General features: G+C 43.3%; 2 protein-coding genes and 1 long non-coding RNA gene across 3 annotated transcripts in view; all 3 read right to left on the bottom strand.

Annotated features, from left to right (window-relative positions):
• LOC308322782 overlaps positions 1-27997 on the bottom strand; it is a 486306-nt gene that overhangs the window by 293188 nt on the left and 165121 nt on the right. The gene's annotated exons all lie outside the window — the stretch shown is intronic.
• LOC308322533 (uncharacterized protein) lies at positions 5370-6744 on the bottom strand. Its single transcript, XM_080773849.1, has 2 exons — positions 6516-6744; positions 5370-6216 (listed from the first exon to the last, which is right to left on the bottom strand). Exons 1-2 carry the CDS (start codon positions 6670-6672, stop codon positions 5504-5506), a joined length of 870 nt encoding a protein of 289 aa, XP_080629975.1. The 5' UTR covers positions 6673-6744; the 3' UTR covers positions 5370-5503.
• Positions 9304-27803, bottom strand: sh3bgrl (SH3 domain binding glutamate-rich protein like). Its single transcript, XM_080773275.1, has 4 exons — positions 27534-27803; positions 13721-13906; positions 11974-12054; positions 9304-10554 (listed from the first exon to the last, which is right to left on the bottom strand). The coding sequence occupies exons 1-4, from the start codon at positions 27576-27578 to the stop codon at positions 10519-10521; spliced, it is 348 nt and encodes a 115-aa protein (XP_080629401.1). The 5' UTR covers positions 27579-27803; the 3' UTR covers positions 9304-10518.

The following is a 27997-nucleotide window of genomic DNA, read 5'->3' on the forward strand; positions in this document are numbered from 1 at the left end:
CAGAACAATAAGACACCAAAACCCACAAGCGAGTTTGTGGGTTTCTTTTATTGTGGCCAAGCCCGTCGGCAGCAGTTAAGCAGCTGTGGTCCTACAGCAGCCAGAGGGAGCATTAGCTGCCATATACTACACACAGTGGTGGGGTCAGAGCCTATGTAGGTTAGCTGCATCACTGCTCCTCCAACCCTGATCCTCGCCACACCAAGAAGTGCATTCATACAAATCAAATCAAATCAAATAAAACTTTATTCATAAAGCACATTTAAAAATGATTGTCATCGACCAAAGTGCTGTACAAAAATAAATAAAAAATACAGCAATACAATAAAATAAAAACAATACATAAAAACAATACATCAGTGTCAAGTGGGTATATGAATATAATAGGCACTAAGGTAAGAGGTGCTCAAAATAAAAGGTTGGCGATTAAACTGGGTTGTGATTAAAAGCTAGGTCGAAAAAATGGGTTTCAAGCAGTGACTTAAAAGTCTCAATGGACTGGGCGGGTCTGATGTGAAGAGGAAGGCTATTCCAGAGCCTAGGGGCAGCCACAGTAAAAGCACGGTCTCCCCTGGTTTTTAGTAGAGCTGTTTTGGGGGTCAAAAGTGAGAGGTGCGCTGAGAGACCCATAGTGGATCCATTGAGCCAGGGTTCAGATTGTGTTTTGGTGCATTGTACCCATTTCATATTCATACTGGAGTTTTGGTGACGACCAAAGAAACCGTTTCGGTGGTTGATAGAAATATTTGTGTTTTATTATTGTATGTTTTATGATCACAGTTTATAACCAATGTTAAAAAATACTTTATGTCAAACTGTATGCGCAGGACCTCCCTGTCATAACGGTATATAGATGTTTCATTCTTTATACACCTATATCAGTGGTCACCTCATCACCTATTACTGGAGTATGAATAGGCCCTTTAAGGTGTCAGCTCGTCCGGACCAACACCATGCAGACAACAGAATCTGATGGAACATGAGATACATGGTGGATAGCTGCAGCACGGGTGACAACACTGATGAGACAGTGTGGTGAAGCCGGGACTTTGTGACTGTGGAGTCACAAAGTTAAACTCAGAGCTAGAGCAAGACCAAGGAGATGGTGGACTACTGCACGACCAAGACGGTGCCTCTGGTACCCGCGTTAGCGTAGGCATCATGGTGAGGTTCCGGAGATTGTGGACAACAACAAGTTCCCTGGAGTGCACCGCGGTAGCAGTTGCACTTCATAGCAAGGGGAGGAGCAGGCTGTTCCTCCTGAGAAGTTCTGTCTGTTTCTGTTATGGCCATGCAGTGTTCTCTTCTTTGGGATTGCTGCACACAGCGCAGGGGACACCAACAATCTAAAACAGGCTGGTGAGGAAGGCGGGCTCTGTTGTTCGGACCTCATTGGAGGGAGTGGAGGAGGCGAAGGTGCTTGCAAAGAGAAATCTGGACGGCATCATGGCAAATCCCTCCCACACCCTCCATATATGGAGATAGTGGGTGGGGCAGCTGAGCAAGAGGGGAAACCATTATAGATTAATTTACTCCAGGTGGAACTGTATGAGACTTGGCTTTGTCCTTTGTGCCGGTAGCTATGAGGATTTACAATGACACACAAGATGGTCACTCTGCCAGGTCAACTGTCAAATAACTCCGAATAATAGCTGTACGATTCCGCTTGACCAATGACTCTGACATTCTAGGATGGAGGCCGCATTGCAATTTTCCCCGTCTTTCCTTCTTTGAGTAACACCGTAGGGTGCGGTTATTGCATTGATGTAGTTTTTTATTTCGTTTTTTTTTGCCTAAGCTTTAGGGTGATACAGGTGTGTATCACCCTACACAACTGTGGGTTGTTTTTGTTCTGCAGTGCAGGCTACAGTATTGGGATATATTGTGAGAATATGTGTGAGAACCAGTCGGGCGTGTGATGACACTGTACCTTGTGTTTTTGATTCAGCATTGTCTATCGTCGCTGTTAGGCAGAAACCTCTTATCGCTATACTTACATTTGCAGATCCACAAGCTTTGCGGCATGTTTCGACCTTGCAGATCTGCAATTTTTTTGCTATTGCTGAATTTGAATCCTGAGTAAGTAGTTTTAGACATGAGGTTTCCACCTGACAGAGAGACAATCTGTATCATACTGTAGATCCCCTAGCCTATAGCATAATCATTTTAGCTGTCCAATTTCAAGGCTTTTTTTAAAATAAAATAATAATTTAAAGTAATAATTGAGTTGAGTTTTGTAACGAAGTGGTCCTCCGTTACTGATATTGGGCACATTTAAGTATGTATATTTGCACACAAAGGAAGAGTCATGAGTTGAACTGGTTTATTGGAAGTATGATGAACATGAAAATACAATTATGTAATATGAGACTGTGTTATGGGTACTTGAATACTGACTGCTTCTGTTCTGTCTGTTCCAGTGTGTTCACAGTTCAGGGAAAAGAGTCCCAGGCTACCAGAGCACCATGTATTGGTCTGGCCTGGACCACAGTGGAATAGCCATGGGGGTGTTTGAGTGATGCATTGGAGCTGCTAATGATAATGTGATATGGGGGTTATCTTGCAATAGTGGGCATCATTGATATGTACTTACCGGTGTAGGGATATAGATTTATAGGTTCATGTGATGTGGGTTATGTGGGGTTCAGGAAAGTGTTGCATGTTTAACCAGGTGAAATGGTACAGTCTGCACTGATTGGTTCAGCTGACTATAAAAGGCTGCCAGGAAGCACACACCAACTCAGTGTTGGATTCAGGGCATGGTGGAGCTGCACACCAACATGCCCTATTTGTTTGCTGCCTGTATTCTGCCATTTCCCATGATGTCAACCTTCTTTTTGGAATAAACCACGGTGTGGCTGCTTTTTACCTCCTGACTCTGTGCTCATTTCCAGCCGCTTATCAGGCTGACACTACAAGTTTATCGAGTTTATTAGGATCCCCATTAGCTGGTGCTGCAGAACAACAGCTAATCTTCCTGGTGTTCATCCATAACATAAAAAACATGACATTCAACAAGACATTGCAGACAATTCATTACATTACATAATATGCAACGTATTCTCTGATTCCCCATTTCCTTGGAATGAGGGAAAAATAACAATAATTATATATAAATTAGATAACAAATGCCAAATTCTATTAAAGTAATATAACATGATCTAATAATCTTTAAAAGCACGTCCTGTACAGGAAATGTACAGAGACAGTGTGCACAGTGTACAGGGAGGTCTTTTTTAAATTGCTTATTTTTATTGTCTCAAACTTTCTATACCACTTTTTTTTTGTTTGTTTTTTGTTCAAAGCACATTGTATAATTTGTTCTGCTATTTAAAATATTATTTTTTTGTTATAGGCTACTTGTGTATAGTTACAGTTATATAGCCTGGAGATATTGCTATTGTCTATGTGCCGTAGCCATCTGGCATCTGACCTTTAGCATGAAGCTGAGAAATCACAGCATGGTAGCTGAAAATCTCTTTTGTCTGCGTTGTTTACAGTATTTCCAACAAATAGCCTATACTATCCTCAAAGAGGGAATTTAGTTGGGAACATAGAATTCTGTCCTCACCTATTGGCCTTCCTGAACGTAGTTTGAAGCGACCAGGCACATATTTTGTAAACTATATAGTTTATTCATTACACACAAATTATTAATTATTATTAAAATTATTCTAAAAAACAAGATTGATGAATCAGTTGGAGTTTCTCCAAGAAATCGTCGAATATCAACATCAAGAAGAAAGACCACCGGGAGTCACCGAACCAAAAGCTAATAGGTATAAACATCATATACAGGTATATTTACATTATATACAGTCAATGCCTGTCAATATACCATGCATTTGGTAGAAAAAAGCAAAGAAATCACCCCCGTGTGAAGTGAGGGGCGCTATATATATATATTTTATGACGTAATTGTAAAACATGGACAAAGCAAACATTAAACTCTGTCCATGTCATTGGCGTTTTTAATGTTTGTTTAAGGAAAAACAAGCTACATTAAACCTGTCAAAAATAAAAAACATAGAAAATAAAAATCACACCCAAAAGTCATCTCATTCCGGCCAATCAGAATTTGTGTCGTCTTCAATGTGTGTTACGCAATGTTTGTGTTTACATTCATTGTCAATGTCAATTGGGTTTGTTTATCATTAGGACAAAGTGTGTGCACACACACTAAAAGCTAGATATAGGAAAAGAACAATAATGTATAGGTTTTATTAAATAATTATTTATTTGACTGCTTAGTAATTTGTGTCAATCTTTTAGTTACAGAGACAAAATCCCGGTTGATGTGAAATGTTGCACTACAAATGTGTAAAAGAAAAAAGAAAAAAAAGAAACGAAAGAAACTTAACTTACCTACTGTGCATTGAAAAACTAGCACATTAAGCATGATGTAATACTCGAATCTACCAGCAGATGGCATATGATAGCAGTATAATTCAATGTAAGTAACTTATCAACAAGCCAAACAAGTAGGCCTACAGTTGTCAGTAGAGATGCTTTAAGAACACTTTTGAGCAACTGTGAAGAGAAAGGCAATGTTTATAATCATATAATTACAGCTGTTTTGTGGTGCATTTAACCACAAACTTTATTTAAAATTGAGCTTGTAAATTTCGAGTAGTAGGCTATAGTAGAACGAAATGAGCAGACCAAGTACAGAGCCAACTCACGTTTTACTTAATTTCACTGAAGTATAGAGGGTTTAACTGGTTGAATGTGTAGTAGGGTAGGCCTATGTGACATTTTTAAACAAATGTATTTCTTGTTAAAAGTTTACATTTCTATATATTTATAGTAATCAATCATATATACAGAGCAGGGGTTTTCAACTGATTGTGAACCAGGGACCACCACCCTGACTTAGAATCACCCTGGGGACCACTATTGTGTTGGGTGGGGATATGGGCTAAGATTAGTGCTTTGGTAAATTAACACTTGCTATCCATCCCATGTGTATACATCCCACTGTTTCTCAACCGTTGACTACTACTGGTAAAATGTCCTAATCATAACTCAACCAGACAATCCGGTGCACTTCCCCCTTCTTGAGATTCTAACTCCCTTTTTCTGTTGAATTTCTTGAACTCCAACTTGTCAGCAGATGACTACATGGATGGACTCATCATAGGTCACCAGGTCATTCAATTCACGGTTTCTCAACTAGTGGAAAGAACATTTAAAACAAATCAACAAATCCTACATTTATTTTTATATATATATATATATATATATTTTTTTTTATCCCACGATTGTGTAACCCATTTTTCACCCCTGTGTCAATCATCTAATGTGATCCTGGGCTCTACACACCCTCCACCAACCTAGTCCCCATATATGGGGGACAAGGGGAGAGCAACGGACTTGAACTCATGCTTCCTTCATGCCTGAGTGTCCAAGTTGCTCCTTTACACCTGAATCCTACATTACTAAATGCATGCATGGTCAGGGACCACATGCAAAGCCTCGACGGACCACTTGTTGAAAACCCATGCTATAGAGCAGGGGCTCTCAACGTTTTTGGCTGGGGACCCCCGGAAATGCTTTGGCCATGTCTCGCATTTTCGGCCTCTGAGATCCGCAGCACAGGGGAGCTGAAGTTGGAAGAACACGGAAGCCCAGTCAGGGTACTCAGATAGCCGATGGCCTTGCCGTGGTCCACCGCCTGCCCCTCTCTTCCCAACCCGGCCTCCAGGGAGTCCTCCCGGCCCTGGGCCGCCATGTTTCTCTGAGGCGGGGGCACCAGGCCCTGCAGGAGGAGACTGTTCCCTAGCTGGGAGTTGCATCGGGCTAAGCTGTCGGTCAGGTGTTGCAGGTAGACCTCGTCCAGCTGCTTGTCCAACAGCCCGTTTAGCAGAGAGTTAGACATGGGGCCCAACCTGGACCCAGCAGGCACATCCAGGCTATCGGTGAGGCTGGTCCCCATCACCAGGTAACCCTGGTCAGACATGGACGACGACATCAGCTCTCCCTGGATCTCCCTGCGGGTTCCATGCAGGTCCTCCGCCTCTGGTGCGTGTCGTTGTGCAACACAAGGAATATTGCGATAGCTGCTGCGATAAGTGCTTCTCAGCGTTCCGCTGGGGTCTTCCAGATGGTCGTCCGTCTCCTGCCCCAGGCGGACGTCCGGGTATTGAGCAAGGAGGCTGCACGAAGTCTCGAAGCCACTAGACATTTGAGGGTGCCGAATCAGGATTGGTGAACAGCCTATAGGATGGAGATACCAAAGACATCCTTAGACACCACTGCCAGTAACAACAGGCTCTGTGTTCGGCCTACATCCTACTAAATAACATTTAAAGTTTAAAACTCACTATTTAAACCAAGTCTATTTTGCCCTCTGCCTATTTGAACACCACTGTGTTGACATTGCTATACTGTACTTCATCTAACAAAGTGAAAAATCATCTTGTGATTTGCATTCATGTCAACAGAAACTAGATTACGTCACTAGCGATATATGATGAGTTAGATGTCTATGAAATCATTTTATGATAACTTTTTACCTGCTTCAACTGAAAGTGTGTCCTTGACTGAGTTTGGGAGTAGAGTTTCTCCAGTCGTATCTCCGGGGTGATTCTGTGTACTTTGTCGGTTTGTGGCAGAGGTCGACCTTCTCTCCTCTTTGTATCGCAGCACTCTCAGAAAGCCCTCTCCTAGCATGGCACTGTCTGTCAGTCCGTCTGACTGTCTGTCTTCTTCTGTGTCACTCCGTCTAAGTTCTTTGGTTGTGTTCGTCTCAAATGCTAATGCTAAAGTGGGCTTGTGTGTGTTATGACTTATGAGCTATAATAAAGCTTAACTGGTTTCTTTCACTTCTGCACAGTAATGTTGACACATACTCCGGCCTCCCGCTTCGACGCACACATACACGCAATACTTCCCCTATTCAACTAGGAAAGGAATGCCACAGTCATGGAAAGGAGAACAGTGAACAGTGAATGAAGGGAATCAGACACTTGCGTAGATACTACTGTATTCAAACACAAAAGAAAAACACAGTTAAGAAACATCCAGGTAGATATCCTTGGGTTGCTGTTTCACTGTGGGTCATTAGTTAAGTTTAAGTTATATGCATTTGACCTATCCTAACTCTAGGAGCAGTGTGCCGCTACTGAGCGTCAATACATTGCTGGACACTGGTATGGTATGGGTGTGTCCCGTGCATGTGTTTTTCACTTGGGAGGAAGTCGGATCACCTGGAGAAAACCCACATGAACACGAAGGGAACATACAGAACCCATAAACCACAGAAGCCCAACCAATTAAGCCTGATTTATACTTTGTCATATACAAAGAATAGCCCACCCACAAGCTCGAATTACAATCTGGATCTGCTGTTTAAAAAATAAATAAGAATACAATTTACGAAATTTTTTGAAACATCTCACCCATAATGACATGCTCAAAATAGGGATAGGGAAATTCACTGCAGACTATTTAGTATAGAACTCGAGATTCAAGTTTGTTTTCCATCAGCAAGCAGCTGGGGGGAAACATGTCCCTCCTATAGTTAAAGACAGCAACAACTTGTAAAATAAAAATAAAATTACTAATAATAAGTCAAAGTAAAAAATAGGTCTAGCATAGGTCATTATCATCCTCTACTCTGTACTCTACATCCTCTCCAGTTCTCATGGCCTCCGCCTGCATTTCTATTCTCCTTTCCTGTCTTGCCTAAGTCTTGTCTCTCCTAGGATTCTGAATCTTCCCACCTGCTCCAATGTTGGCTACTGTAATATTTCTATTTTGGTTAGTTCTCAGATTTATGAATTATTTGAATCTCTCAATAACATTTTCTAAACAAATAGCAGAACCCGATGGGTTCCCAGATTGATGAATTATTAGTTCATTATTTAATTTCTTGAATAATGACTTAATTATGTGAGTAATGTATGCATAAAAAACATAATTATTGCTCATTGGCTGGGACTCAATAAAAAAAATCACATTTTAATCGCATATCAATATTTGAACTGATAAGCTTTTATTTGTCAATTAAAACCGATTTTGGTATCATCATCAGAATCAATGAGTGAGTTTTTTAAATAAAAATGTCCCATCCACCGGGCCAAGCAAAGCGGTCATGATCGCTTATAGGTCACTGCTCTGTGTTCCCTTAAAGTGTCTTTTAAAGGCTCCAGGTTTCAGTGATGAGGTTATCACCTAAAACTGGAGCATCAATAGGCCTTACGCTCTGTCCTGCACCCGACTGCCTCTTTCCAGTGTATGAACCATATATATCAAAACAAATAGATGCCTCGTGTCATTGGCCGCTGCAGTTCCTTGGAGTGATGGGTATCGACATGAGGGCAGAAGTGTGCCGGAAGTGCGGAAGGCACCCTTATACGCCACGCTGCCACTCAAGTGACTATACTGGCCAATCACAGTGCATCCTGTCCGGGGCTCTGTGACTCACGTGGAAGCTTACGTCAAGCACTATAGTCTCTAGACTCTACACGAAACTTGTAGCACCAACACGGAAGCCTTCCCTACCTTTACATACACCGCAGAGCCGAAGGAGGCGTCTTTCTACAGTATGTAGAAAGACATCGCTCCCTCCCCTCTCCTCTGTGGACTTGCTACTGCTTATCGGCTGGGTATGTATGTCGGTGTTGTCCACCGGCCAATAAGGGGTCACCATTCTTGATGACGTAACTAAGGTACATTTGGTAATCGGCTGGGTATATGTACATGTATGTATGTCGGGGTAAGAATGGTGGTGCCTTAATGGCTGTTGATGGTGACGTAACTAAGGTACGTTTCAAGGTTAGTCAATAACGGGTCTAAAGGATTTAGAACAGTAGTTGTAATAGACATTAGTTAGTAGCAGTACTTGCGCGCTCTGCTTGCACACAATACATACTCGCAAGTTGGCACCTCGACAGACTGCATTTCTAGTTGAGAAATTGACTGCTTCTGATGGCGCATCTGAAGAGGAATGTGTTTTGTTAAGTTAGGGGTTCTTTCTTATCATGTTGTGTTCTAGGGAAGATGGGAGAATGCTTGAATGTGCATTCATCACCAACAAAATTGCAGAAACAGTGTGTGTTAGAAGGTCATAGAGGGACAGAGAGAATATAAATGGCTTATTTTATGTAATACTAGTTCACTTCAAGCCGGGATAAGGCCCAAATTTTGACACTGACGAAGGCCTGCTCGCCGAAACGTGTTTGTCTGTCTGGTATGACTGCTGCTGCGGAGCCCTATCTTTATTAATAAAGACTCTTACTCGACTGGAAGTGCGTATTTCATTCATTTTCTTTATGTAATACTAACCAGAAAAAGTCAGAGTCAGTAAACACAATATTTTTATTATACATAAAAAATAACACTTTTCATTGAGAAACAGGATGGGGCACATTCACTTCGTGGCATCAAGGTGCTGTGATTAAACAGTTAGAATTAAGAATGGGGGAAAGTCATTAGAAACAGATCTGCAGTTTGATTTGAACTGAGGAAATAGGAGCAGATGTAAGGTTTGAGGTTGACTTTAGTACCAACACAGAGTGAAACAGAAAGCTTACAGAAAATGTAACTGTTCTCTCTCACTTCCCTAAAACGACACAAAAAAAATATATAAATTTATATAATGCATCCCACACTCCCCCCTGCTACCTTTTACAGAACGGGCTGGCCCTGTATTCTCAATTAACACGACTCACAGAAAACAGTTCTGAAATTACAAACAGCATTAAGACGAAATGAAGGCAATAAAGACCTCAGGCAACTCGGAGGTGTTGAAGATTTGGACCATACGTGACACAACAGGGATGTTTCATTCAACACTACCATGGACATTTATCCACCGAGACGAGTACGACGAATACAAAATGTATTTTACAAAACTTTTTACCGTTCTGAACTGTCGAATTACTCTGTTCCCTTAAAAAGGTTGGCAGTCGGTGTCTAAATGACTGACTAAAATGACTAAATAGGTGTTCTTATGTCAACAAAACATGGTTGGAGGGCAACATTGTGGCTACGTTTGCAGTAATGTCTTTCATAGAATCGCTGGCCGTCATCGACACTCATCTCACACAGGAAGGAAATGAGCAGGAGATGTCTGGCTGAATTGTTACCGGCTGACTTCGATTTATGTCACGTGGATTTCGGATTCACGATTGGGGGGGGGGGGGGGGGTACATTTTGTGTACCTTTTCGTACTCGTGGCTAGGCGTGGAATGGCCTATCTTAGTAGCCTATATTAAGGATCTTTATTAATATTCAAATGTTTGACTTGCATTGTGGTTAGGCCAAACGGCTTAGTGGGCTGAGGTTAGCGGAAGGAAGCAGAGCACTTCCTCTTTACCCATCATGCTCTGCTACGGTACCTCCTCTCACAAGGCACAGCTGGGCGGACACAGTCATTTACAAATATGGAGTTTCTGAGAGCTGCTTATTTATTATCTATTTTATTTATTTTTCTTCCTCTAGTCCAGGTCTGTTTGGGTCCTGGTCTGGGTTCTGGTCCTGGTCTAAGTCCTGGCCGGTGGTCCAAAGGTAGAACTACTCCTGTTCCCTCCTTGCTAGAGCCTCAGCCTCCTGGACAGAGAGACAGATGGAGGGAGGGAGGTGTTAAAATGGAGGGCATTAGTTTATTCTTCCGCCACAATGTGACACAGGAAAGCCCCAGTGTTTCTATGGCAACAGTCAGACCTCCCTGCAGCTCCCCTCACTGTAGACAGGTGGCGGCAGACAGGAAATGTAGAGGAGGCCTGCCTGGGTGTAGGGATTATGTAATGTTTAGACTAGAGTGTGTGTGCATGGTGCGTAAAGCATGTGTTCAATCTGGCCATGGGGCTGGACATTATGCAGAACTCTTCTATATTTTAATACAATATGAATGTATACACAAATTCATTCCACCTGACAGCAGTGTAAAGAAATAAACACAGACGTCCTGTCCTCACTGCTCTCTCTGCTCTTTAACCTGTGAATATTGTGATATAATAATAACCCTTACTGTATAAGCCATGTCTCCCATATGATACTATGATAATAAACAGCACCTAATAATCCAGTGAGGCAGGAAGTAGTCTGCAGGAATGTTTTTACAACTCTCTCTCTCTCTCTCTGTTTTTCTCTCTCTCATGTGTGTTGAGCGGCTTACCTTACCGTAACTTTGTACTGCTTAAACTTATGCAACCCTGCCTGCCTCCCCTGACACAAACCAGGGTTCATTTCCCACACCGCTACTGTCGCTCTTAGCTATGCGATATAGCAGAACTAGCCAATCACACACACTTAAGTTCACCGGTGCGTCGCAAGCCGATGTCAGGTTATCGTCAACATGTACATTAAATAAACGTGACAACATAAACATACACCAACAACCGTCTTCTTAACCACAGGAAATCTGAACATCTGCGCGCACACTTTTCGGGATCAGGGCCCACTTTATGCAAAACCTGTTGTACCTGTAGTGAAATTACTTAATGCAGCATCTATTAGCCATTACCATCCAGATTCGTGGATTCATAGATATTTCTGGACGGACCCTGATCCGACCGACTTTCCATTTCACGTGGGTCCTCGGTAACCTCGCCTCACCAGGCTTTCCACCACCTCGGAGGAAAGCCTGGTCTCTGTTTCAAAAGTCCGTATGATCCTCTCGGGAGCGGATGATATCGTTACGTCATGTTGTAGTATTGGGAAATTAATAAAAGCTCTCGTAGCCTGTAGCTTTTATTGAGAAAAAAGGAAGGAACCTTCCTTTTCCCTCAATAAAGTTGACGCCTGTTGTTCCTGCCTGTCGACTACAAAACAATACTACAACATGACGTAACGATATCATCATCCGCTCCCGACCGGATCATATACCCAAATGAAATGGTGCCCAGGCTAGGTCCTCGGTGATACAGATGCCAAGGTTGAAGTCAATGGATCAGACGGGGTCTGGAGCTATACAGGGGAGGGGGACAGACAGACACACACGCACACAAACAGATTCTGCATAGATACCTTGGAGCCTGGGGGAGCAGTCAGACCCAGAAAGGCATAAACGCCGTTCTCCTCTCTGGCATCGAAGAACGCCTCATAGTTCTGGAACAGAAAAGAGACGGAAGAACTTAAGAAGGGGCCTCCGAGCCGAGAGGCGGGATCGATCTGGGATCGGTTTACTTGGATCCCTGAACTCTGAGCTCTGCGGGGGGGACGCTAATGTGAAACAGATGTCAGGTCAGGTCAGTGAAATAGAAATAACGGTGATGGGTCGCACACGACCAAGAACTGCTTTAGTTTTTTATTCTTGCATAGTGAATAATAGAGAAACGTTTCAAGGCTGGACAGCCGAAACGTTTGTTTCTAAACTAAAGCAGTTCTTGGTGTGTGCGACCCATCACCATTAATTCTATTGCATGATTTGAACGGGTAACGCACCATGAGTCAGAGCGCGGTGGTCACAAAGAAAAGGTCAGGTGACGTCAGTGCCCAGGGGCGTGCCATGGCTAGGTCTATGACGAGTTCTATTGTTGGAGACCAGCGGACGGGTGCGTCGCGTTTGATCAAGGAGGCCCGTGAGAGCGAACAGAGAATGTATACGACCAGGTGCTGTCTGTTTACCTGCTGGACGATTGTGCTCTATCATTATTATGCATTATTAGGACCGTTATAATAGTCTATATGGTTCCCATACGTCGCAGCTATGTGACGTGTTGTGAGCTGGTAGGTCTGCTATTTTCACTACTTCTTACAGTTTTGAGTGATGCCTAACCGCTCCAATGAACAGCTATGTGTGTCTATGTATGTATGTCCCCATGTATGTATGTCTGAGTTACGGACAGCTGCAATGACCTTCCTTCAAACCTTCTAAAATGTTTGAAACGTTTTGATATTTTTGGCCCAAGATAGGGATGCCGGAGTAAATATATACATAATCTCTCTGTCTCTCTATTTGTCTTACACAAACATGTCCCTCGGTGTCCTACTGTTGTTAAGTATCTGAGCAAGCACACTATTTATTTTGTGTGTGTGTGTGACATTCAATCCAGCACATCCTCCAGGCCGGCGGATGTGAAGCGTCTTATTAGATGGGTTAGGATGGCTGGATGCAGACTGCAATTAAATGGCTTCATTATACAACCTAAAGCAAAAACAATAAATTTGCACATTGGATCAGGCTCCAAAGTTTTGGAGCGTACACTTTCACTTTACATTTTAGCTATAGCGTACATTTTCACTTTACATTTTAGCTGTAGCGTACATTTTTACTTTAGATTTTAGCTATAGGATACATTTTTACTTTAGATTTTAGCTGTAGCGTACATTTTTACTTTAGATTTTAGCTGTAGCGTACATTTTTACTTTAGATTTTAGCTATAGCATACATTTTTACTTTAGATTTTAGCTGTAGCGTACATTTTTACTTTAGATTTTAGATGTAGCGTACAATTTTACTTTAGATTTTAGCTATAGCGTACACTTTTACTCTAGATTTTAGCTGTAGCGTACAATTTTACTTTAGATTTTAGCTATAGCGTACACTTTTCACAAAACTCCTGGGATTAAGAACGTTGGTTTAGAACAGTGGTTCTCAAAAATAGCAGATATACTATTGTGTACTGTGTACTGTGTGTGTGTGTGTGTGTGTGTGTGTGTGTGTGTGTGTGTGTGTGTGTGTGTGTGTGTGTGTGTGTGTGTGCGCGTGCGTGTGTGTGTGTGTGTGTGTACTGTGTGTGTGTGCGTGCGTGTGTGTGTGTGGCCCTCTCACCCCACAGTATTTGCTCTCGTTGAAGATCTGTGGCGGCAGGACGTTCCCAGTGGCCGGCCGCCACTCTTCTGGAACGTTCTCGCGCATCCACTTCCTGTTGTCCTCGTTGGCCGCGATGTCACACTCCTCAAACTCTATCTTATTGACGGTGAAGAATCCCATCACATCCTGCTGCTGCTTCTTAATCTGTGTAGAGGGGGGGGGGGTCAACGGACAGGGGGAGGAGTCGGTTAAACTTTGTCACACGACCCTCTTACACATTGACTGACAAAGATGGTGCAAGGGCATTTTCAGTGGTTTACGATAGATGGCGCTCTTCGTTCTAGGTTGCTAAGCAACGGATACAAGCGGAAACGAACCGGACGTGACAACTCCCGTCGCCATCCGCCTCGATGTAGCCTAAAACTGATTTACGAAAATAAATGTATCTCATATTCTTTTGCAAGATTGCGTTTTTGGTCAAAACAAGCTAAATTCAACAGCCCCATAATAACTAAAGAACAGATGATTACGGCTAAAGAAAATATATTTTCCGGGTGAAAGAAAAGACGATCGTCTGTCACACACTTGCAGCGTTTGTTTACATCCGGTTCACGTCGTGGATCCCGTGGGCCTTCAAAATAAGGGTATTCACTGAAAAACCACTGGCAGTGACGGAAGAATTAATACCGGGCAGTTAATGTGTTAATGCTCAACATTATATTCAGGTCATTTTGGTTGTCCTACATAAATAAACTATAAATTGTCCTTTAATAAGTTATTAATAAGATGATGAATGAAATTATATGATACGTTTACCCGCCATTCTATATCACAGGTTTACAGGGGTAAAACAGAGGGTGAAATTCATTTTTGTGCAAGCTCCATTGTCTTTTAGCTGGAAGAGGGAGAAAGGTGGAAAAGAAAGAATACAAAAACAAAACAAAAGGCTATCTCTCCTCTCCTCTCCTCTCCGCCCTCCACACAGCCTATCTCTCCTCTCCTCTCCTCTCCTCTCCTCTCCTCTCCTCTCCTCTCCTCTCCTGTCCTCTCCTCTCCTCTCCTCTCCTCTCCTCTCCTCTCCTCTCCTCCCCTCCCCTCCTCTCTGCCCTCCAGACAGCACACAGACATGACTGGGCGGGCTGTTACTAAGATACCATCTGGTCATGAGGAAATGCATTGTTTGGATGCAAGTACGGTTAAAACGATTCATCCAACAATCAACAAATCGATCAATGTAAGATTTAGCAAGATATTTCCAGCATGGGCTGTTTTAAAACGTAATCAAAATGTTGAGTGCTTGTCTTATTGCTCCACATTATAAAATGACATTGATAGGTTTTTTGACTAATGCCTATTTGGGTTCAAATAACTTATGGTGAACATTATACCATCATTTTGCACTTAATTTACTCTAATGTTAATTATATGATCAATTGTCGAACTTCTGATCAATGATTATGAAAATAATGGTTAGTTTCTGCCCTATAGATGCAAAATAATGGTTAGTTTCTGCCCTATAGATGCAAAATAATGGTTAGTTTCTGCCCTATAGATGCAAAATAATGGTTAGTTTCTGCCCTATAGATGCAAAAGAATGGTTAGTTTCTGCCCTATAGATGCAAAATAATGGTTAGTTTCTGCCCTATAGATGCAAGACAGAAGCAGGAGGACAGGAGGAACTAGACGTTGTGATAAGAGAGGAACCGAGTGTTCACTTCCTTTCTAAACCCACACTCACTCACGCACATGCACGCACGCACACACACACGCGCGCGCGCGCAAGCACATGTATGTAGTTTAGACAGTTTTTGGTTTAGACTAGTCATTGGTTAGACCAGTCATTAGCCCTACAACTACAACCTACCTCAAACCCTCACCCTAAACCTAACCTCCCACGGGGCAGCACACCTAAACCTTAACCCATGTCTAACCAATGACTAGTCTAAACTAAGTATGCAGCCCCATACAATCACCCTGCCTGATGCAGAACAAGAAGACACTCTGCTCTATGCAGGTCTCTGTATCCAGAGCAATGAGGAAGGTGGTCTGGGAACAGGGAAGTAGGACACTTTAAGTTCTGACCTATCTATGCTGGTTTTTTTAGATATCGCTGCAGTCGGCTGGAAACCATGTATGTCCAAAAACAGTTTATACTCTTCAGGAAATCCAAAACCAGTAGGAATCTTGGAGCAGGTGTGCATTTTGTGGCATCTTCTTTGGTCCCGGGGGTTGAGGGGTGGGTGGGATTGTTTTGTTTGGTTTATTCATTCATGATGTTAACATGTTTGGTTGTGCTATTTTGTCTTCCAAACCAAATGTGTTCCAATAGATCCAATTCAGTTCATATTTAGTCACAAGCACTTGTTAGCACTTTTCATTGCTTAAATATTTATAAGAACCAGACAGACCCACTTTCACTTTCACCTCAAATATCTTTCAGAAATAGCAAAAATAAAATAGCTATCACGATGCATTGTAGATCAGCATTTTACTTGTGGCTACTTTTGTGTGACACTCACACAAATACATGATAAATAGGCCTAGGGTATTCATTTACAGAAAAAAACATTTGAAAACGCATTGAAACTTGGAGATACAAGGTTTCTGCCCGATGACAGCAATGATATCTACTGTAAGTTTATGAGAAGCACAGGCACACTAAGAACGGCGCGCGCACACACACACACACACACACACACACACACACACACACACACACACACACACACACACACACAGTAAAGGCTGCAGACATTCACAGTGGATTATCATCCTGTACTGTATGTACAGTATGGCATTGTGTTATTGTGTGGTTATTATGGCACTAAACAGGCCAGATATCTGACCTGCTCAGAACAAAGTTCACACTGCAAACACACAGCGAGCTGCTGTACGGAAACACAATGGGAGCGCTTCTGCTCCAGTTATACTGTGTGTGTGTGTGTGTGTGTGTGTGTGTGTGTGTGTGTGTGTGTGTGTGTGTGTGTGGAGGATGGCCCTATAAGGCCATACGGAAGTCAGATCTCTGCTGGGACTGGAGAGTAGCTAACCGGTCAAACACACTCCTAATAAGGCCTGCTATACAGAGCCTCTCAGTGTGCACGCACCCACACAACACACACACACGCCAACACAGCACAACACACACACACACACACACACACACACACACACACACACACACACACCAACACAACACAACGCACACACACATGCACGCACACAAGATTATTTACCGCATATGTGAAATATAAATAATAATGTATATATGTGTCTGCCTGTCTCAAAGGCCATTTTCTGTCTTTGTAGCCAATGCTATGTACTAAACTACACTTACTACCGTACAGTATATCATATACTGTAAGTGAGACAGGATAGAGAGATAGACAGACAGGCAAACTGGCAGGCATGTGGACATACATACAGACAGACAGACAGACAGACAGACAGACAGACAGACAGACAGACAGCTGTCAGCAGGAAGGCATGGCGGCAATGAGCATCAATGTTGTGCTTCCGAATGCTCTCTCCGGTTCATCATTGCGAATCATCACATCACATGACCATTGAACCGCCAGGGTCAAAGCCCCGATACGCCTCTCTCCACCTGCTCTGTGTATACAGTATATGGCAAGCACGCACGCACGCACACGCATACACGCACACATACACACAGACTGACTTGCAGGTAGGTATACTAGTGTGCAAAATATGCGCTGCAGAAGTGGAAACAAAACACAATCCCTGAACACCCAACAATACAAGCAGCCAGTATAGCACGGACAGTGTCCACTTCCGTTTGTCTCATGGTCCCGACACCCCTCACCCCACCCCTCACCCCACAAGCTGACGCATTGTACCATCGCCAAGTGAAATTAATTTGAAGGGACTACTTGGCTCGTTTCCCAACTGGCCGACTCTTAATTGCACAGCGATAATTCCCTTCTCCAGTCTGCTTGTGGGCCTTTGCCATGTGGCCTGCTGCGTTAAGGAGGAGTTTAGTGGGGCTTTGGAAAGGGCCCCGGTCCATTATCCTCCATCCATGGTCTAGGCTGGGTGTGGCAATAAACAATCTGCTTTTGTCTCATTTGCCCCCCCCCCCCCCCTCCGTTTATCTATGTGTATATGGAGCGAGAGACAGCAGAGAAACAGAGAGAGGGAGAGAGAGAGGGGGGGGGGGGGGGGGAGAGAGGGAGACAGGAGGGGGAGAGAATGACAGTTTGAGTGAGAGACAGACAGCCAGACGAGTAACAGGCATGCGCTGGTATAGCAAGCAGGGTAAACCTACAGGTCCTGCAGCAGGTGCTAATGGCCAGGACAGCGTTTATTTTCATTATTGTTATACTACTTCTTGTGTATCTCTCTACTCTTATGCTGCGTTCACACCTGCTACAAGAGCTTCAACAGTACAAAGCTACAGAAACTACGGCTGTCAACGTTAAAGGACCATGCCAGATAAATAAACACATCATTGTCACAGCTTCAGCCGTATATACTGTATAGTACATAAACATAGACCTGAATAATTGAGTCATTGTTAGCTTTTTAATGTAACAACGCATCAAGAAGAAGTTACAGTGAGTTCTGTATAGAATGATGTCATTAGGGGAGGGGCTAATCAGGGTTTGTGTGGATGTGGGCGGATGTCTCACACAGCCAGAGAACTCTGCCTACTGAAATGTCTATAGTGGTGACATCTAAATTCAATGAATGGGCTAAAACTGGGTGGAATCGATGCACAAGGGCCAATGCAAAGACGTTAGAACGGTCTTTGAAATTGGGACGGCATCAGTAATGGTTTTCTATTAGAGCAAAGGTTTGTTATAGTGCTTAGATTTCCCCAGACGTACGTATCCATGGGAGCAGATCTCTGGCAATGAGAACGAGGTCAAGAGTACTGAATTAGCAGGTATTGATTGATACACTGAACATGTAACTCGGGCTCACGTCAATACCACACTGATTCCATCAACCATGTATATCCATGGTTGGGAGTCAATTCACTCCGTGTTGCCTTAATGCAAAACGTCTATTCAATCTGGAGTAATTATAGTCATATTAATGCTAATAATAACAGAGCCCTCAATTACATTAGTTTCTTCATGAGTTGAACATAAGATTGAAGTCTTATTGAACAGGCTATATTTTATATTAGGCTACATTATCGTGCCGACTAAGGAAGGAAGCAGAGGTTGATATAGCTGTTTTCCCCCTTCATTTAAAAATGATTACATTTTAGTTTGTTTTTAGTTTATTTAACCAGTGCCGTCGCTACCTCTACGTATGCGCGCAATACGCAGTGCGAGTAGAGTAACATGCCGAGGGGGGCAACAAAATACGAAATCAGAGCACTTGTTTGAGCCAGAACCCCCCCCCCCCCTCTCTCTCTCTTTATATCGAAAAAAACTAAAAACAAAACAAAAATGGGAATGTCATCTCAGCACTAGTCAAAATGTCATTCCTGCTCCTTATTTCCCACCAGCATATACACATTTTCTCTCTGGTCGCTTCCCTTGTACAGTACATTTCCAGACATAAAAGCTGTATTTTTAGTTTCTGTATGGGGGAGGGGACGCATGACCTAACCCTACCCCACAGAATCAGCTGTAACTCTAGCGGCATCTCCAGGGAGTCATGATGACACAATTCTTCAGGGTGAAGCACTTTGGTTCACGCTACTACTACTAGGGCTGGGATTACGTCACATCAGCACGCACACACTTTACTGGTATAACACTCTGCGAGGTTCAGATGCAAAGAGAAGACGAGGCCTTATATGTTTTTTAACCCGTTTAGACCTGAGGACGATTCTACAAATGTCTTCTAAATGCCAAATGACAGTTTTCTTGAAAAACCCATGTTTCTATGTCAGTTGTTCTCATACATTTTCATGTCAAGGACCCCAAAAATATATGTAATTGACCGTCGTCACCCATCTGAAAATATGTTATTCCAGGGACCCCCCAGAAGCAAAGATTTGAGTTAAAAACGTTCACTCTGAAAGAATATAAGATTTGTGCCACATTTTCACGGATTTTCAAAAATAGCAGACCTACAAGCTCGTAGATCTGCTATTTTTCAATAGCTAAATTATAACATAATGTTTACACATAATAGGAGTACATATATTAAAAGGCACATGGTTTTGAACTGATAATCACTTTTGGGTGGGAGGAGTGTAGGATGAATGAAGGCTCTCTGATTCCTCCCCTGTGGGGGCTCCTCACTGGCAGGTGAGCCAGTAGGATGTAAACAGCAGTGACAAACAGGCACACAGGAATGTGTGTGTGGGGAGGAATAAATAGGCAATATGACTAAAATGGGGGAGAGAAAGGTGTAAAAAGCATCAAATTAAGTCATTTAAAGTCACGGGTTTGATCTACAGTGACGGCTGTGCAGACTTGTGACTGTGATTGTAGTGAATTATGATTCCCTCGTCCTCTAGTGCTGGAATCAACCCATTCTGACCTGAGATCAGATTATAAAAATGTCTTCTACATACACAGTTTTCTGAAAAAGCTATGTTTCTTCGATTTTTCAAAAATAGCAGACCTACAAGCTCTTGTATGAGCTTGTAGATCGGCTATTTTTCAATAGCTAAATTATAACATAATGTTTAAAACACGAAAAGGGGTTCCCGCCCAAAATGGGTTAAGGCTGCCTTGAAAAGACACCTATTCTCTCGACTCAGGTTTGTTTGTTGGTTCATTTTGTAAAGCGTCCTTGCGTTCATGAAATATACGCAATATAGATAGATTAAATTCAAGCTATTATTATGAGTAGTAGTAGTTACTCCTCTTCGTCCCCAATGGGACATAAGGCTTCAATGAGCGTTCTCCATTTCATTCGATCCCTGGCAGCATGTTGCGCCTCTCCCCAGGACAGATTCATCTGTTCCAGCTCCTGCGTCACAGTTCTGCGCCAGGTGGTCTTGGGCCTCCCAGGTTTTCTTTTGCCTGGTGGTGTCCATCTTAAGGCCACCTTTGTGATGCAGTCCTGCTCCATCCTCAATGTCCTAGCCATCTCAGTCGTCTGTGTGTAATGTCCTTGGTAATGCTCTGGCTCCCTGTTTGTTTGTGCAGTTCATTGTTGGATATTTTATTTGGCCAAAAGATCTGACATATACGTCTTAGGCATCTGTTGTGGAACACTTCTATTTTCCTTGTGTCTGTCTTGACCACTCTCCAGCTCTCAGATCCATACAGCAGAACAGACTTGACATTGCTGTTGTATATGAGCATCTTCGTTTTGAGGCTATATTTTTTGGATTTCCAGATGGATCGGAGTTGGGAGAAGGCATCCTGAGCCTTTCCCAGCCTTGCTTTGATGTCTTTTGATGCCCCACTGTCCTTACTGATAAGGCTGCCCAGATAGGTGAAATCGTCCACAAACTCGAGTGGTTTTTCATTGACAAGGATGGGTTGTGTGGGGGTGGAGTTCACACACAACACTTGTGTTTTTGAGGTGTTAATACTGAGTCCGACCTGTCTGGCGAAGGTGCTAAGCCTGTCAGTTTTAGCCTGCATGTTGTTGTGGTTTGTGGATAGGAGAGCAAGATCATCAGCGAAGTCAAGGTCTTCCAACTGGGAAAATAGGGTCCACTGGATGTAGTATAGTAGTAGTAGTATGTCTTTTTCATCATCCACACTGTGTGCTCAGCAAGCTACAATTTAATTGTTCTATTATTATTACTATTGCTTTGTTGTTTTAAGTTGTAGAGCATTATGCTCTGACAATGTGATTTTTCAGATGTTTGTTGCCCTTAGTCAAATGGGAAATGAGTAATGATGATTTAAGTCCTTTTTTAAATAATAGGTATTCTAACAAAAAGCAAACGTGTGCTCTCTAGCACCAGACAATGGTTCCACTGTGCTCTCGGTCAAAGAACTTCTTGTGGAACCGCCTGGAGCACCGCTGGGACAGTACCGCTGCTGACTGGTCTGCCTGGTCATGATGTTTTTAATATCTCGCATTCCTTGGCCCAACTTCAACTCTCCCTCGCCTGGAATCATTCCTTCGGCCGGGGGGGGGGGGGGGGGGGGGGTTATGGGGGCCGTGAGGAAATACTTTTCCAGAAATCCTCTTTTCATCTACTGTTCTACGGTTGACCAGCTTATAGCTACACACCGATTAGATTAGCAAACAGACACAGCTGGACAGTGAAATGCGATCACACCATTTCATAAATTCATAGGCTCTGATTCGATTAAAAGCCCATGTCTGTGGAGCCGTGACTGCTCAGGAGGTTATCAGCTACCATCTGCCTTTCAGACGACACTGTCAATGAGACTAACTAGAATTGCAGAGAGCTGTTATAAAGCCCAATTAGCCTCCCATAGTACAACTTTGACACTAAAGTGTCAAAGTTAAAATGGTAAAAGGTGAAAAGGTGATATAGCACCTTTCTCCAACGTGCTTTACAATATGCATTAAGTTCACCAATTCATACACGCAGTCATATTAGTTAATGTATGACGTAATAGTTCATATATAATAATATATACATATATATAATAATATATATATATATTATATAATATAATAGTTATAATAATAGTTATAATAGTCAGTGATATTAGTCTCGCCATGCCAGGCTACAGTCATACACCATTTGCAGAATAAACCATGCAAGGAGCCAACCTGCTCGAAAGCAGTTCAATGCTTCACAAAAAAAGTGACTGGTGCAACTCCGTGTGGGGGTCCCGAGGGGTCCTCGGGAACATTCAGAACATGCACATTTCTCATCCGAAATGGATGAGAAATGACAGAGTTACCATGTGGGGGGGGGGGGGGGGGGGGGGGGGTCCCCGCAACATCCAGATCCCCAGGAACGTGCCATGGGGGGCCGGGCCGGATCCGGCAAGCCGCCCCGCGTACGAAATGGTTGAGAAATGACAGTTACTATATGGAAATAAAACGTCTGGGTTTCCGAGGCTACTATATGGGGGTCCCCAGGGGGTTCCTCTACTGTATGTACTGTACTGTAACACACAAAATCATCATATATACAGTTAATATGTGTGTGTGTTAGACTGTGCAACAGTGACACTTGGTTGTGAAAACCAACCAAACGCTATTTTGTGCTCGGACGGACAGACAGACCCACCCAGGGACACACATAGCTATCTATAGGAGTGGTTGCACCACTCAAAAATGCTTGCTCGGGGTGGGACAATGTTGGGTCTCTGCTCCTTTTGTAAAGTGTCTTGAGATGAATTGTTGTGATTTGGCACTTTAATAAAAATTGAATTGAACTGAATTGAATTGAATTGAAGACAGCAGTTTAGCCATCGACAGGGAGTATAAATGAAGACATATTCAGCTTGTCTTTTCCCCCAAATAGTTGTCATCGTAATGTATATCCGAATCATAGATATGGGAGGCTGTGTGGCAATCATCCACTAACGTGTCTCTGGTGAGTTGGTGTCAGTGAAGAGAGAGGAGATTAGCCTGTCTCAGAGTGGATTAGATGTGATGAATTGACATGCTGTGTAAACACAGCAGCACTTTTGTTTACTTGTCAGGGAGGTGGCACGCCTGCATGATTCTTATCTGACAGACGGATACAAATGATGCAGTGCTGTAACGTACATGTGTGCATGTGTCTCTGATTGTTTTCTTATATAGCTCTCTAATTCCTTGATCACAAAGGCAAGGTTCTCTTAAATGGTTTGTGCGATTGTGTTTCTGTGTGGTGTCTGTATGCCTGTGTGTGTGTGTGTGTGTGTGTGTGTGTGTGTGTGTGTGTGTGTGTGTGTGTGTGTGTGTGTGTGTGTGTGTGTGTGTGTGTGTGTGTGTGTGTGTGTGTGTGTGTGTGTGTGTGTGTGTGTGCGTGCGTGCGTGCATGCGTGTCTAGGTAAAAAACTAGCACTTATATTGGCCAGGGTCGCCCAGGGGTCTATCTTTGGCCCCTTCCTTTTTAACTGCAACAACAAATCTCTTCATCTAATAGCAGATCTTTAACTGAAACACTGCACAAGTAGACCATTCACCCAACTTACTTGAGATGTGACAATAAAGATTGATTCCAAATCTGGAGATAGAGCTGCTATTTCTGGCAAATGTTGCTGCTCTCTGATACAGTATGTCCAGAATACGGACACTATAGGGTCAAAGCATGTGGATGCAGGGAAGTGCTTCGTGGTAGACAGACAGCCACTCACTGCTGCAGAAAGATCAATGAGTGTTGCTGCTCCCATGCACAGCACTGAGATCATGTTCTGTTCCCACTTAAACCACATCATACGTCTGAAAATAGCCGATGGACAAGCTCACGGGCCAGAATACGGATGCTGGCGGCGTTTGAGTGGTTGAGCGGTCCTGTCCTGTCTCATGAGGCTGCTGCTCAGCCTATGTGCAAATGTCAGTTACAGTAAGGTCAATAAAGTCCCTCAACTGGATATGGTCTCTGTTCAATCATGCTGACATTATACAAAGTCCTCCTCTCCCCTCCCCTGTGTGCGTGTGTGTGTGTGTGTGTGTGTGTGTGTGTGTGTGTGTGTGTGTGTGTGTGTGTGTGTATGTGTGTGTGTGTGTGTGTGTGTGTGTGCAGAATACACTAAGCTAGTTTTCATCTAGTGGTAAATGCATTAATATAGGGTCTTTATCAAAAGTTCCTTTACAACGTGCATTATTTTTTCAGTTTCGCCCATCGAAACGCAAACGGTGGAGGAAACCATGCCAGGCACCAACCTGCTCATTGGGAGCGTGAGACATGAAACAGCTACCACTCAGCTAAAATGTAATCCCTCCAGGCCAGGGGAAATATTGCACATCAGGAGGTACCAATAGGTGTCTTGCCCGACAGTAACACCAGCGTCTACATTTCTCGAAGGAGGAGTAGGGACGAGAAACCATCTCCAACCACTGCACATTGTACACAGTTTACTGTTGCTGTACATACTAATAATAATAATCTATTATTCATTCAAACATGTTCCAGATTGCTGATTTGTGAGCTTATGAGCTACTGTAAAACATTATTTTTGTTTTTCTCTATTGTTCTCATTAATGTACTGACTTTGATCTAGATTATGTGTATAGGTGCCAAACATACATTATCTTTATTGTGAGTCTGTCTGCAGTGGAGCCCATTCGTAATGTTGTTGTAATGTACAGTTTGGCAACAGCCAGACTGAGAGGCACAAGCAAGGGGCTTTAAAAAGGTAAACGACGCCGCAATGGTTTGCTCGGGTATACAGCAAGGATATAATGTATAGTAATGCTTCTAATCTTATCTAAATTACACGCCTTATTGCATTCTTATGATTGGAAACATGTGAGGAGAGTGTGGGCCGTTACTGCATCAACAGGTCTGAGAGAAACTGTCAACTGCTTATGTGAAGGTCTGGATGATTGCATCACCGCCATTCCTCTCCTCTCTGGGTGGAACCAGAGAAATCAGCAGCTCAGGGTCTGTGGGGTTGTGGGACAGCTGAGTGCAGCACACAGGGGTGAGACGTGTGTATGGTGTATTGCCCATTGCCAATACAGAGGACCACAGTAAAACTTTTCCGTGTTTTCTTTTTAGCTCAAATGTCTGACTTTACCTCGTGCTGTTTACATTTCTGTCTAATATCAATCAAACCAACGTCCTGCGTAGGTTTAACAACTGCAAGGACTTTAAATCCCCAGCATCCATATTCTGAGAGCCTTTTGTGTCCATGACACGTGTTGACAGAAAAAGGTGGTCCAAGTACAGAGCCAGCTCAGGTCCAGTTCACTAAAGTCTTCACGGTCTTGAAATCAAGGCAGGCCTCGCGAGCCTCGAGGCCTCGCTGTCGGCACAACGGCGATGCCTTGAGGCCCGTGCCAACGCCGAGCAGCCAATGGCCTTGCACGTCGAGGAGTGCATTCCGACTTGGCAAACCGTGGTGGACTGTCACTGAATAGGTTATCATGTGAGGCAAAACAAGCACTCCTTCCTCTGTCCCTCCACACATCACACAACGATGGGGTTTTTTAGCTCAACCGCTGTAGGAATTGGCATACAAACTTCACAATCACAACCACTTTAACACATTATTTTCACTATAATTCAATTCACTTGAAATTCCCAATACTCCCCTATGAATCACACACACACACACACACACACACACACACACAGTCACACACACAGTCACACACAGTCACACACACACACACACACACACACACACACACACACACACACACTCTCTCTCTCTCTCTCTAGGGTTTACACGGACAATGGTTTGAAAAAGAAAAAGAATTCGAGTGAGCAGCAGTTCTGTGGGCGAAAATGCCTGGTTGATGCCAGAGGTCAGAGGAGAATGGCCAGACTGGTTTGAGCTTATAGAAAGGCGACAGTAACTCAAATAACCACTTGTTGCAATGTGCATAAGAGCATCTCTGAATGCACAACTGCAGGTCGGACCTCTTGAGTTAGGGTGAAGGTTTTATTATAACAGTACATATAAGTACATACTGTACAGGACAGACAGACAGACAGACAATTCAATTAACAATATGAAAACTGAAATCGCAATTCTTATTTGAATTGGATCCTTTGACAGTGTGAGTAATCCCTCTGTCCTCTTCCCCTTGTAGACTGGGATTCTGAAGACTGATGTCAGTATAAAGACAAAACTGTTGAATTGTGTACGTCTAGAGAAAGCAGGACATCTGGGAGACATATCAAATATCGATATTTGATCCATAAGCATATTTTAGGCTTTATAGCACACATGTCTGATATGACTTTCACATACTCTGCTTCCCATAAACATTTTGGGTCATCTCAGCAGGCTCTAGGCATACATCTGACTTTCACCTAGCCTCTCTCTCTCTACTTCTCTCTGCCTCTCTCTCTCTCTACTTCTCTCTGCCTCTCTCTCTCTCTCTCTACTTCTCTGTCTCTCTCTCTCTGCCATTAGCACATATCACAAGGCTCTACATCTGGCTTTCTGCTTTCACCTACTCTCCCTCTCTCTGCTTCTCTCTGCACTCCCTTTGTCAACAGCTGTAAACATTGGCTGCAGTTTTCCACATTCAGCTGCATGTTCACTCACTGCTGTCCACTCTGCCCTGATGGATGATGGACATTTGGCTACAGGAGCTATATACCGTATACAGTATTTTGGTCTCTCTCTCTCTCTCTCTCTCTGTCCTCCTGGGTGAAAATGACTAAACTGTTACACCAGGAAACTCACAGAAACTGACCAAAGTGCGAAGAGAACAGAGCGCGTGCACTGCACACACACACACACACACACACACACACACACACACACACACACACACACACACACACACACACACTACACACACACACACACACACACACACACACACACACACACACACTACACACACACACACACACACACACACACACACACACACACACACACACACACTACACACACACACACACACACACACACACACACGTTGCTGCCTTATTTAGAGTCCCCCCAGACAGAGTAACTGTCAACTGTCTAGCTGTACCACATAACTGACTTCCTCTTTGCGACTGAGAGGAAGTCTATTTTTTCCTCCCTTTCACATTTTAAGAGCAAAGATAGTCCAAGAGAGGGAATAAGAGACCACCGCTCCCTGTCTCAAAGTGTTATAAAGGCAGGCACCACCATAGACCGTAACCCACCAAGCGCTGTGATGAGTCGAGTGGACCATCTGATGTGTCCATCACTCAGCGAAATGGAAAACTTCAAATCATTTCGTGCTCCTAGTAGTAAGTACTAAGCATTAGCATTGCATCGCAGGTCTACTACTTTAACGTCACACATAGAACAACAATAAATTAAAATGTAGACATATAGACGAGATTCTGTTTTCTTTTGTTGCTTACCGAAGTGGAGCCAGAGGACGAAGCGATGTACACTTTGATCACCATGTTCGATCCCCGACGTTGACGCTGCAGGTCCACTGGGCTGTAATAACAACAATAACAGCAGCAATAATAACAATTACACTTCCCCGGCGAGTCGACTGCTGAAGGAAAACTTCCCTAGCCCTGATTTCGTACGTCTGTTGTGTGCAGCGGAGCGCAGATTGTCTTCTGCTGCGCAAAGGCGTCTGGTCTGTTCTGTTCTGTTCCCCCAGCCGACACTGGATGAGCGAACCTCGCATTCCTCATCCATCCCCCTCAACTCCTTCCCCGCCTCTCTCTCTCTCTCTCTCTCTCACTTGCTTTCTCTGTACGTCTGTCACAGTAATATAGGCTTATTAGGCTATTTAACTATAATATATCATGAAATAATCAGTGGACTCGACCTACTGTATACATCTTAGCCAGGCCCGCCTACTGTATCT

Source organism: Protomyctophum bolini (genome assembly GCF_963924005.1).
Source record: "Protomyctophum bolini genome assembly, chromosome: 10".
Lineage (NCBI taxonomy): Eukaryota > Metazoa > Chordata > Actinopteri > Myctophiformes > Myctophidae > Protomyctophum > Protomyctophum bolini.

What these genes read in the sequence shown, in the direction of transcription:
- LOC308322533 (XM_080773849.1), bottom strand. Translation starts at nt 6,672, where the DNA reads ATGCTAGGAGAGGGCTTTCTGAGAGTGCTGCGATACAAAGAGGAGAGA. An exon ending in CACACTTTCAGTTGAAGCAG is followed by an intron (nt 6,217 to 6,515) that starts GTAAAAAGTTAT and finishes TCCATCCTATAG; the next exon opens with GCTGTTCACCAATCCTGATT.
- sh3bgrl (XM_080773275.1), bottom strand. Translation starts at nt 27,578, where the DNA reads ATGGTGATCAAAGTGTACATCGCTTCGTCCTCTGGCTCCACTTCG. An exon ending in ACGAGAGCAAATACTGTGGG is followed by an intron (nt 12,055 to 13,720) that starts GTGAGAGGGCCA and finishes TTTCTGTTCCAG; the next exon opens with AACTATGAGGCGTTCTTCGA. An exon ending in CTGCTCCCCCAGGCTCCAAG is followed by an intron (nt 10,555 to 11,973) that starts GTATCTATGCAG and finishes CTCTCTGTCCAG; the next exon opens with GAGGCTGAGGCTCTAGCAAG.